The sequence below is a fragment of the Rana temporaria genome, chromosome 13, assembly GCF_905171775.1.
Source record: "Rana temporaria chromosome 13, aRanTem1.1, whole genome shotgun sequence".
NCBI classification, from domain to species: domain Eukaryota; kingdom Metazoa; phylum Chordata; class Amphibia; order Anura; family Ranidae; genus Rana; species Rana temporaria.
Genome location: NC_053501.1, coordinates 36337163 through 36350253, shown reverse-complemented (window position 1 = coordinate 36350253; position 13091 = coordinate 36337163). Strand labels below are relative to the sequence as shown.

General features: G+C 43.6%; 1 protein-coding gene across 1 annotated transcript in view; it reads right to left on the bottom strand.

The window, feature by feature from the left end:
- RTN1 (reticulon 1) overlaps positions 1–13091 on the bottom strand; it is a 194702-nt gene that overhangs the window by 78771 nt on the left and 102840 nt on the right. The window contains exon 3 of the mRNA XM_040331957.1: positions 11481–12265. Coding sequence (XP_040187891.1) covers positions 11481–12265 — 785 coding nt within the window. The remainder of the gene's footprint in view (positions 1–11480; positions 12266–13091) is intronic.

Below are 13091 nucleotides of genomic sequence, written 5' to 3'. Positions count from 1 at the left end.
ATAAATCCCGCCTCTTGTGTCCAATCGCTGTGCTGTGATTTGTTACAGCACAAGCTGATTTTTGGGAAGGGGGTGTCCCTAAATTGTAGTTTGGAAATGTGGTCACCCTACTAGTGGCTCAACCAAAAAATCCTCAGTCTGGGACCCCTCTCTCTCAATTATATTGACCATTTTTAATCCTTATGCTGCTAGCATTAGTAAATAGATAGCAAAGTATATCATATTTACTTATTTTAAACTTTTTGTTTTACATTAATTCAGTTACTTCCTGGTTTCAAGGCCTAGACAAATGATGTCATATGTCCCAGGAGTCTTCAGGAGGAGAGATGGGGTTTCTGCAGCTAAACACACCAACCATAGTTCCTCAAAGACTGGGACCCCTGTCTAGGATAGTTTGTTTTCTACCTTAAAGTGGAACTTCACTCCCTCAATTTAGTTGACTACTTTTAATATTTATGCTGCTAGCATTAGTAAATAGATAGGAAAGTAGATCATATTTACTCATGTTGAACTTTTTTTTACATTTATTCACTTACTTCCTGGTTTCCAGGCCTAGGCAAATGATCTCATATGTCCCAGGAGTCTTCAGGAGAGGATTTCTCCAGATAAACACACCCTCCTGCCTGCATGCCTGAGCTAAGGACAGATGGACAGCCCTTATTCAAGAAGGCCACAGCCAGAACTGCTAGAGGGTGTTTTTTTTAAAGTGATTTATCAGCAAAATAAAGCATGGAGACATGGGTCATTGGGTGAGTTTGCCTTGGAAATTAAAAAATCTATTCTATAGCATTTTTGGTTGCGGCGTAGTTCCGCTTTAAATATATCCAGCTTCTGTTGTCTAGCCCTTGGGGTTATTGGATCTTTTTTGTCTCCTTTTTTCTTTCCTACTATTCATTTCTTTAACTACCCCTCTCTCTTCCCCCTCCCACTTTGCCACTATGGGCTCCTACTATATATATATATATATATATCTATAGCGGCATGGGCCGGGGAATGTGGGTCACCACTCAGAGGCATCAATGGTTCTACATTATTTAAAAGTCTTATAGCCTTGGATACAAATTTTTTCCTTATACTGCTTTGTATGTCCTTGGCAATTCTTCACAGCCACTGCGCAAATGACTTCTATATTCTATATTTCCTAGAAAATTCAATAAAATATTGAAACAGAAAAACAACAATCAATATTTTATCTCCATGAAGGATGCACTGCTTTAACTTGAGAGACAATTTTCCAGTAGACAAAAACTGCTGAAACTGTATTGAATATGCCACCTCTGACAGAATAGTTGTTACACCTAAATCCCAAAACTAGCAAAAATTCATACTGGATTGAGTGACACTGAATAGAGCAGGTCTTATTGTCACGAGTCCCTACTAGGCTATGCTTGCATGTGCTTCTAAATTGCAGATCCTTTGAAAAGCAGTCTCCACTCTAATTCATCCCAAAGGTATTATATCGGGCCAAGGCCTGGACTCTGTGCAGGCCAGTCAAGTTCCTCCACCCCAAACTTGCTCATCCATGTCTTTATGGACCTTGCTTTGTGCACTGGTCCAAATCATTTGGTGGAGGGGGGATTATGGTGTGACGTTGTTTTTCAAGGGTTGGAATTGGCCCCTTAGTTCCAGTAAAGGGAACTCTTAGTGCGTCAGCGTACCAAGACATTTTGGACAATTTCATGCTCCCTACTTTGTGGGAACAGTTTGGGGATATCCCCTTCCTGTTCCAGCAAGACTGTGCACCAGTTTACAAAGTAAGGTTTATAAGGACTTAGATGAGCGAGTTTAGGGTGGAGGAAATTGACTGGCCTGTACAGAGCCCTGACCTCAACCGGATAGAACACCTTTGGGATGAATTAGAGTGGAGACTGCGAGCCAGGTCTTCTCGTTTCCATCAGTGCCTGACCTCACAAATGCACTTCTGGAAGAATGGTCAAACATTCCCATAGACACACTCCTAAACCTTGTGGACAGCCTTCCCAGAAGAGTTGAAGCTGTTATAGCTGCAAAGGGTGGGTCAACTCAATATTGAACCCTGCGGCCTAATAAAGGCAGGCGTGCCCGATCAGAGGAGTCATGTCAACCTTACTGGTTGCCAAGCAACCAGCCAAGCAAGCCAATCCACCCTGGGATGCTGGTGGCGCATGCTAAGAGGGGCCCTATCAGCTGCATTGATCAACAAACACCCAGCCAAGGCAGCCAATCAGCTCCGGAGACCAGCCGTTCATGCTCGGTGAGGCTGGGTGTGTCCCAATAATAATGGACGCTAGTCAGTGAGGGACACTCACGCCATGGAAACCAATGACGTCAGCATGCCCAGCCGCTGTCAGTCCAACACGCCAAGCTGCTATTACGGGGAGGGAGGGAAAAAAAAAAACCTACGGAGGTGTGCAAGTGCAGTGAAGAAGAAAAGAAAGCCAAGAGTTTAAAATACCTCAGGAAGAAGAGAGGAACAGAAAAATAAATAGAGAATCATAAGAAAAAAAATATGATGATATGATAACTCCTCATCACGTGTTTTAACTCCATAAATCCTGAACCAATGCCCAGGGGTAGTTGCGCTGCATGCCCACTTTATAAAAAAATCATTTTCGTGATTGAGTGTGAAGTTGACATTTTTTTGTTATAAAATCGGCACGCTTAATTTCTTTGAAAACTTTTTTCGGCACACTGTGCTCAAAGGGTTGCCTACCCCTGCTGTACTCTAAGGACTAGAAGTGTATTACTGTCAGATCAACCAGTGAAAATAAAGGGGGAAAAACGATTTAAAAAGGAATGCAGCCAACATATCAAAGAACAGGTAAACAATTATATATTACATTTTTGTTTTTTGGTTTACGCTTTAACTCTTCCCAATTCTATCCAAACCTAAACAAAACAAAATCATCTGGAGCATTAAAGTAACTTTCTTGCAGTACCTAAAACAATAACTTATTGTCAGGTATAAAGTGAAGGCACCTACATTATGCCTGAATACTAAAGCTTTCTGACAAGCTAAGCTTTAACACTTGTTACCAGTAGTGTAAAACTTGCCTGCTAACACACATTCTTATGAAGGGCAGGCTAAGAGGCCAATAGAAATGAGCAATAGGCAGGAAAGGGTGTGCAAGTTTTGACAAGTCAGCAAATTCCAGTGGTTTGCCCATCAGAGCAGGTTGGGTTTGGGTTTTATGGCAGGGACTAATGCAGGAATCTGGTGGTACCTCTAGGACAATGACAGTTGCTTGAATTATTTTTTGCTTATTAAGAGGGGGACAGTGGAGGAGGGGGAATTTGAAAGCATGGTTGTGCTTTTAACAACAAAACAGTTCTGCACACTGGGGGTGTGCAATTAGGTTAAAATGGGATAGTCACGGCTTTCCTTTGTCCGTGGCTTCATACCCATCCTTCTCAGCAATGCTGTATCCTAGACGGCCACAAATGCTTAGTTACTTCTTAGAGATTAGTGCAACCGGCTCCTGAGCATCTCCAGCATAGGGATAGCAGAATAAGAAACTTTATTGGAAACTTTAAAGTTAATCTTGTGTCATCAGAGCAACATAATGGAATTTGGGATCCCCGCCAAGAAACAAGAAACTGTTGGTAGGCTGAACAACTAGAGAACTGGAACTCATCTCTCATGATGTAACATGGCTCAGTTGGAAGTCTCTACAATCTATGCCAATGGAGGAGCATCCCAGGAGAAATACAACATTCTCTTTTTATGTAAAGTAATAGTTATTTAGCTGGTACTATTTCATTTGCACCGTTCAGAAGAAAAAATAAGAAAGTATAAACTGTTTGGCTTGCAGCACTAGGACAACTTTAAATCAGTATGTTGTGTTCAACATGGCACCCAACAAACACATGGCAAATAATGCAACCAAGCAATGCAAACTTTTTTTTAGCTTTCTCTAATCAAGTAAATGGAAGACAATCAAGGGGTGGGGCCATGCGGGAAAGGAGCAGGGCCAGGTATTTCAGTTGTGCCAATAAGCTCCACTACAGCAGACATGTACTGCTTGAGTTAAGTTACAGTAAACAAATAAACCTCCTTCCTGTCACTTATTAGCCTTACAACCTGTACTTTAAACAAGGGGTCTCCAAACTTTCTAAGCAAAGGGCCAGTTTACTGTTCTGCAGAGTTTACGAGGGCTGGACAGTGGTCAGTAGGAGTCGAAAAGGTCCAGACATCAGTGGGAAAAATGAATGCCCTATTGCTTCAGTGTGAGTAATTGTGCCCCATCATTGGGTCCCATTGTTGGTGTCATTGACAAAAACTGTGCCCCGTTGTTGGTGTCATTGACAAAAACTGTGCCCCGTTGTTGGTGTCATTGCGAGGAATTGTCCCCCATCCTTAGTGTCATTGTGAGGAATTGTGTCCCATTGTTGGTGTCATTGTGCGGAATTGTGTCCCATCGTTGGTGTCATTGTGCGGAATTGTGTCCCATTGTTGGTGTCATTGTGCGGAATTGTGTCCCATTGTTGGTGTCATTGTGCGGAATTGTGTCCCATCGTTGGTGTCATTGGGCCCCTTTGTTGGTGTCATTGGGCCCCATTGTTGGTATCAGTGGATGAAATAGTGCCCCAAGTTCCGGATAAAAGCAAGCATCTGGCCCCCGGGCTGCAGTTTGGAGACCACTGCTTTAAACCATTTGTATTATTATTATTATTTTATTAAAATAATGAACATGCTATACTTACCTGCTCTGTGCAATGATATTGCACAGAGTGGCCCTGAACCTCCTCTTCTCGAGTCCCCGTCCAGTGCTCTGGACGGGGACTCCAGAGTGCCACTATAAGAAGTTGCTTCCTATGGGGGCGCACCTGTGGGTTTGCCTCTGAACTGGGCTGGGTGTGTCTATTGACACACACAGTTCAGCTTGGCCCCACCCCCTGCTCTCTGCTCACAGGATTTGATTGACAGCAGCAGGAGGAGCCAATGGCTCTCACTGCTGCCTCTGTGAGCCGAGAAAGAGAAGAAAGCCACTATAGATGGGCACAACACTGGATCTAGCCCTTAGAAACAACTTTTAGAACAAAGGCCATTTTTAGCAAAACAAATTAAGGTTAAACAATATGGCAAGAAAACTAAAGCAAACAAAACAAACCACTATCATAATCCCTACTGTACATCATACATTTCCCAATAAAAACATCTAGACAATTATGTACACTTTCTTTTGAAAGGTGAACAATGTATGACAAAAGCACGCAATGCAGTAAACGATATTAATGATTGAGAACACAGCGGAATAGTAGTGGAATATACTTTTAATTCTATGGGTCAGCATAAAATTGTGCCATAAAGATTTATTAGCCAATTAACAGTATCCAGGCCTAGTGCAGTTCATCCATACACTGCACTGATAGTGGATGTAATACTTAATTTAGAAACACTTCACGCCTTTTACTACTAATTAAAACATCTGTTTTCTCATCCTTAAAAAGCTAGACAAACAGAAGAAAAAGATTTAGCTCGAAAATGGTGAGACTCAACAGCTTTGGCTATGGGTATGTGTTGGGTATTCAACTTTGGGCCAGATTCACGTAAAGCTTAAGCCTGCCTATTTATTGATACGCCGCGTAAGTTACAAGATGTGCCATCGTATCTATGCGCGGTATTCTTGAACGTAGCTACGCCTGAAATCTGGCTTCAGCCGACCGATGTAAGTCTTATTACGCCGTCGTATCTTGGGTGCATATTTACGCTGGACGCTAGGGGCGCTTCCGTAGATTTACGCGTCGAATATGTAAATTAGCTAGATACGCCGATTCACGAACGTACTTGCGCCCGCTACGCCGTTTACGTTAAGCTTACATCCGGTGTAAAGTTACCCCTGCTATATGAGGCGCAGCCAATGCAAAGTATGGACGTCGGAACAAGCGTATCTTTTTACGTCGTTTACGTAAGTCGTATGTGAATTGGGATGTGCGTAGGGTATGTTCACGTCACAGGCATTGAGCCGGCGTATCTTAGGGAGTAAATTCAACGTGATACTGAGCATGCGCCGTACGATCGGCGCTTTATTTCCATAGGGTCACGGCTCATTTTAATTAAACACACCCACCTATTCCACATTTGAATTAGGCAGGCTTACGCCGACCGATTTACGCTACGCCGCCGCAACTTACGGAGCAAGTGCTTTGTGAATACTGCACTTGCCTGTCTAAGTTGCGGAGGCGTAGCGTAAATAGGATACGCTACGCCCGCACACAAATACGCTCTCCTACGTGAATCTGGCCCTATAGCTTTAGGCTTGATGGGTGAATACCTGTGAAAGATGGAAGAGGAAAAATTTAAAAGTGAATAAAATAGGGTTGGGTTGACCATGCTTTGTAACTTTAACTATTAGGCCGGGTACACACGGGCAAACATGTACGATGAAACCGGTCCGTCGGACCGTTTTCACCGTACATGTCTGCCCGGGGACTTCTGTACGATGGCTGTACTAACCATCGTACAGAAGTCCGCGCGTAAACAATACGCGGGGCGTGTCCGCGCCGTCGCCGCGCCGATGACGCGGCGATGTGGGCGGGCCTGCCTTTTAAATGCTTCCACGCATGCGTCAAAGTCATTCGACGCATGCGAGGGACGGCGGGCGCTTGGACATGTACGGTAGGTCTGTACTGATGACCATACATGTCCGAGCGGGCAGGATTCCAGTGGACGGTTTTAAAACAAGTCCAGGAATATTTGCCCGCTGGGAAAAGGCCCGGCGGGCAAATGTTTGCTGGAATTCTGCCCACTCGCGCCTACACACGACCGAACATGTATGCTGAAACTGGTCCGCGGACCAGTTTCAGCATACATGTTTGGTCGTGTGTATGGGGCCTAACTGTTATACTGTATGCTGGTTTTTGTCCTTTACTTGACTGACATGTGGTTAATGAGACCATGTCAATTTATGTCCTACTTTCATGTCCCTATGTATTTTCTTTGCATGAAAAACGTAATAAACAATTTTTAAACAAAAATAAAATTACCCCCTGAAGTCCCAAAGAAATCTGCGAAGCTGATTTTATATATAATTTTGGTAGCTAGAATCACCATTGCGAAATATTGGAAACAGCCTATGTTACCACTTGATCATGTCAAACTTAAACTAAATTGGATCATGGCTAATGATAAGCTTACCTGTACCCACCAGAACAATATCTTGGATTTTGTATTTGTCTGTAGTTTAACTAATTCTGGGATGACCCTCCCTACTTTATTCCTCTATTCTTTATTTCCTATTACGTTCTACTACATTGTTCTTCTAGTTCTCAGTCATGATTTCCTTTCTCCTACTCTGCTATTGACATGGTTGTATTCTCAGGTATTTCATACAAGCCTACTTGGCCTTCCCTTTCCCACATTTCACTCCCCTCCGATTTTTTTCCTTTACATTTCTTTATTACAATCCCATTATGTGCACAAAGGTGCAGGAATGACCGCAGTCTGGAGAGGATTGTCAGGAAAAGGCCATTCAAAAGTGTTGGGGACTTTTACAAGGAGTAGACTGAGGCTGGAGTCAGTGCATCAAGAGCCACCACACACAGACGGATCCTGGACATGGGCTTCAAATGTCGTATTCCTCTTGTCAAGCCACTCCTGAACAACAAACAACGTCCGAAGCTTCTTACCTGGGCTAAAGAAAAACAGACCCGGTCTGTTGCTCAGTGGTCCAAAGTCCTCTTTTCTGATAAGAGCAAATTTTGCATCTCATCTGGAAACCAAGGAGCCAGAGTATAGAGGAAGAATGGAGAGGCACACACTGCAAGATGCTTGAAGTCCAGTGTGAAGTTTCCACTGTCTTTGTTGATTTGGGAAGCCATGTCATCTGCTGGTGTTGGTCCACTGTGCTTCATTAAGTCCGGGGTCAACACAGCTGTCTACTAGGAGATTTTGGAGCACTTCATACTTCCTTCCACAGACGAGCTCTAGGGGGATGCTGACTTCATTTTCCAGCGGGACTTGGCACCTGCCCACACTGTCAAAAGCACCAAAACCTGGTTCAATGACCGTGGGATTACTGTGCTTGATTGGCCAGGAAACTCGCCTGACCTGCACCCCATAGAGAATCTATGGGGCATTGCCAAGAGAAAGATGAGAGATATGAGACCGAACAATGCAGAAGAGCTGAAGGCCACTATTGATGCATCCTGATCTTTTATAACACCTCAGCAGTGCCACAGGCTGATCGCTTCCATGCCACGCCGCTTTGAGGCAGTAATTGCTGCGAAAGGGGCCCAAACCAAGTACTGAGTACATATGCATGTTTATACTTTTCAGAGGTCCGATATTGTTCAATCCTTGTTTTATTGATTGCATGTAATATTCTAATTTCCTGAGACTGTGGATTTGGGGTTTTCATGAGCTGTAAGCCATAATCATCACTTTAATGACAAATCACGGCTTGAACTATCTTGCTTTGCATGTAATGAGTCTATCTCATATATTAGTTTCACCTTTTAAGTTGCATTAGTGAAATAAATGAACTTTTGTACGATATTCAAATTTTTTGAGTATCGCCTGTACATAATATATCCCATATACCTTATGTCCTTTATCTTTATGTAGGCCTATATTGCCTAGATTAGCTTTTTTAATCTTCTTACCCCAATGTAACCCTTGATATTATTTTCAGGTCTCATGGAACCCTTAAAAAACAATTCATGGGGGGTCAGCAAGAAAAATGCCTCAAACATTGGTGACCAACTGGAAAATTCCCATCTTACAGTGGAGGTCAAAATGCTACCCTTACAGACAGCTTAAAAGATCGCTGACGTCATGCCGCTGGCTTTGAAAAGTGGTGTCTGTCCTGAAACTATGCACCTTTGATGGTCAATTACCCACAGCTCAAGGAACCGCTACCAATGTCTGAAGAACCCTGATTGAGACTCACTGGCCTAGAGGGTCAGCATGCTAAAAAAAAAAATCAGATGAAGGTAGGAACAAGGGAATTCAATCACCTTCTAGTTTTTATATATCAATTACTTCTTAAAGGGAACCTGTAAAGTGAAAAGGGCAACTAACAATATACCCAAATTGACCCTGTCAGGAAGGAAACTCAGAAGAGCATAAGCCATTGAAAGAAGCAAATGAATACCTACCTGTCTGGTGACCAGTTTGCAGGAACTTTGCTCTCTTGCAGAGCGCTGTGTGCTGATACTATTCCACATCTCCAGTTGTATGGAATATAGTGCCCCCTAATGGCTTCTTTGGTTCAACCTCTTTGTCACCTCTTGTGTCCTGCGGTGTCAAGGGGTTGGAAGGGGAGACACTCTATTCCACACACCAGAGATGTAAAATAGCATTGCTGCCCTCTGTAAAAGGGCTGGAAACACATACACTGGTGACAACACATGGCCAACAAATGTGGGTAACTTGCTGATAATATATGCACAAAAAATAGACAATGATGGTAATACATGAGCAACAGGCACTTGTGTCAATGCACAGGCAACAAATAGGCAATGTGGACAATAAAAAGCAGAAAAATAAAAAAGCCGTCACTGCAGCCCAGTCTGCTTCCCCAGACCTCTTTTACCTCTCATCTGGCAACCTCTTACCACGTAGTAGCCCCACATGGATCAAAATTTGGCCGGTTTAGTGGGGACCAGCTGAATTTCGATTTGTGTGTGGCCCTACCTATTAGACAGAAGTCGATCAGTAGATTAATAGATATTTCTGGGATCTGCATCCTCTTCATCAGGGTTAAAAATGCTGATAGTGTAAACAATATAAAAGTAGTATATAGCAAATGGAAAACAAATGAAAATAAATTCATAAAATTGCCATAAAACAGGGTAATAACAGTTTTTCTCATCTAGTTGAGCAATACATCGTTGACAGAGGTACTAAACCTTCCCAACATTACTAGAAAATGGGGTGGATTTAAAAGCAAATATACTGTGAACTTTGCAAGTGTATCGGCACAGTTTTTTTTAGTTTCCTTGCACCTGAATGGGTATGCTTTAAAAAGAGAAGCTTGGCCAAATTCACTAAACTCACTGTACTTCTCTGCACTAAATCCACAACTGCAAAGTGCACAGTCTATTTGCCTTTAGTAAATCAACCCTATGGGCCAGATTCACGTATCTTTGTACGGGCGTAGCGTATCCTATTTACGCTACGCCTCCGCAACTTGGACAGGCAAGTGCAGTATTCACAAAGCACTTGCTCGGTAAGTTGCGGCGGCGTAGCGTAAATTGGCCGGCGTAAGCCCGCCTAATTCAAAATAGGCTGGTAGGGGGCGTGTTGTATGTAAATGAATCGTGACCCTTGTTAATATGAAAAGTCCCTCAGCCAGCTCCTGTCCTCTGTCCAGAACTGTGTTGCCTCCCGATCTCCGCTGTGGAAACAGGTAGGACACTATGCTATGAGAGGGAAAGGGGGGCAGAGGTTACTGCTATAGGGGAAAGAAGGCAGGGTGCAGAAGACACCACTGTGTATGTGGGGGGGGGGGGGGGAGGTAAAGAGGTAGAGGACACTGTTATGGGCAGGGTCACCCCCATAGCGGTGTCCTCTACCACCCTTCACATCACCCCCCCTCCTGAACCCTGCATTCTGAGCGCAAGGCACTCCTGATGCCTGTATTTTGAGCGCAACACACTCCTGATCCCTGCATTTTAAGTGCAACCCATTCCTGATCCCTGCATTCTGAGTGTAATGCACTCCTGATCCCTGCATTCTGAATGCAACACACTCCTTATCCCTGCATTCTGAATGCAACACACTCCTTATCCCTGCATTTTGAACACAACGCACACCTGATCCCTGCATTCTGATCGCAAGGCACTCCTGATCCCTGCATTCTGAACGCAAGGCACTCCTGATCCCTGCATTCTGAACGCAAGGCACTCCTGATCCATGCATTCTGAACGCAAGGCACTCCTGATCCCTGCATTCTGAACGCAATGCACTCCTGATCCCTGCATTCTGGACACAACGCACTCCTGATCCCTGCATTCTGAATGCAACGCACTCCTTATCCCTGCATTCTGAACACAACGCACTTCTGAACCCTGCATTCTGAGTGCAAGGCACTCCTGAACCCTTCCTTCTGAGCGTAATGCACTGGTGAACCCTTCATAACGCACTCATAAACCCTGTATTCGCTTGTAATACTTATTTTTGTTTTGAGTAAAAAATAAACCCCAATAAAGCCATTATACAGTACATGACTGTTTCAACCAGCTGGGGGCTGGTTCTGACTTATTAGGGGGAACAACAGCAATCAGGACAAACTGGCCAGAAGGGTAAGGAATCTATCATACATCTTCTAATAGAGCCAAAAATGGTGGCTGTCATCAATGCCTATGGGTACCATTGGACCACAGAAATCAAATGAATCTATGGTCATGCGTTATATATAATAAAATCAAAAGACATTAGTGGCATATAGCAGCCAATAAATGTTCGAACCCTGTACTAGATTGGATTCTGAATGATTACTACATGCAATATTGCAGCTGTTTAATTTACAGTTGCATAAAAATGTATTTTTATAAACGTAATTACCTTTCTTCCTGCTTAGCAATGCTGTTGAGGATGCCATCTCTGTGACCAGCCGACCGGATGCTCTACTTGGACAGGTTGATGCTTCAATACCTTTTCTCTGGTGTAAGGTTTCATCTTTCTTGATCATTAGCAGATCTGCCCGGCCTTCTGCAGTATAAGAGCCCTTTATATAAGCAGCTGATTCTGCCAGATTCTCCATGTTGAGCTTCCTCTCTGTAGAGCTACAAGAGTCGAAGTCTGAGGCATCAAAGCTTTCAGTTCTTGAACCATTTTCTTCTTCGATAATGTCCATCATTGGTCTCATCAAAGGAGAGTCTTGGTCTCTCTTTGGGCTTTCTTCAGAAGCGGAAGATCCATCACATGACTCAATAATGAGCTCACTGTCCAGTTCAGCTTCACGTTCCTCCCTCAGTATACTGTATTGTATGGATGGGGAGGCAGGTGAGGGTGGCGGGCCACTGATGTGGCTGAATGTCATGTAAGCAGATTGCATGGCCTCTTCTCCTGCCAGCTGATCTTCGGAAACAAGCTCTATTTCAGAGTCACCAGATTCCACGCTCGAAGCCTCATTATCTGCCGAAGAAGGGACAGCTGGTAGCCCCGGCATGCTCTTATGATCAATTTTTTCAGAGTAAACACTAGAAGCTTTCTGTTCTTCAGTTGATTCATAGGAAAAGCTTTTTGCTGCATCTTTTGCTTTCATAGCACTGATAAGTTCATCTTCAGATATGTGGAATTTACTCTGTTTCTCCGAGCCAGATGGCTCTGTATATCCATCTGGATGCAAACAAAAACAAAAAGTATAGTCAGAGAAAGCAGCTCCTCAGAGGCTTGCATAATTAGGTGTGTGTGGGGGGGGGGGTACAATTCATTTGCTGTTATCTACAGTATCATTGCCTTATTTCACTCGCCAAACTGATTTGACCTAAAGTGCATATGGATAAGAACCTCTGATAAGTTTTTCTGATGCCTAAGTCCTCATTGGGGTGATATACCCAGGACAAGTGTGCTTGTTGGGAGATTTTCCCATTCTGGTGACAAATGTCAATGATGGCATTTTCCACTTTAATTTTTATTTTTTTAGTAATCTTTATTTGTAAAGAGCTTTCCATAAGAGGGACATGACAAAGAAACACCACAATACACAAAGCTAGCGCATCAAGCATCATACACAGCTGACAATATCAAGAGTTTACAAGAGAGTCATGTCAGACAAAGGCAAAGGTACAAGGGCCAGAACTGAGCCAATATGGCAGGTACTGCAGAAGTATACACATGGCCAGTACACAAATAAAGTTGATGAGCCTGGTAGGGTAAGTGCAGGCAGCAAAAGCCGGGAGCCAGTCAGCTCAATGCTCAGGCCTAGGGCCACAAGAACCAGAATCCCTCCAGACACACCAAGGCGGCACACCAATATCATTAGAGATCCAGGAAAGTATCCTTCCATATGGTGTGTGTAACGACACCCCAAGTATGAGGGGGTTTAAAGTAGTTTAGGACATTCCCTTCCCGAACACAAAGGCAGCTACCGGACACTCCAACCAGCCGAACGGGAACCTCATACAAATAATTCTACCCCAAATACATGACTAGGCTCTGTGCT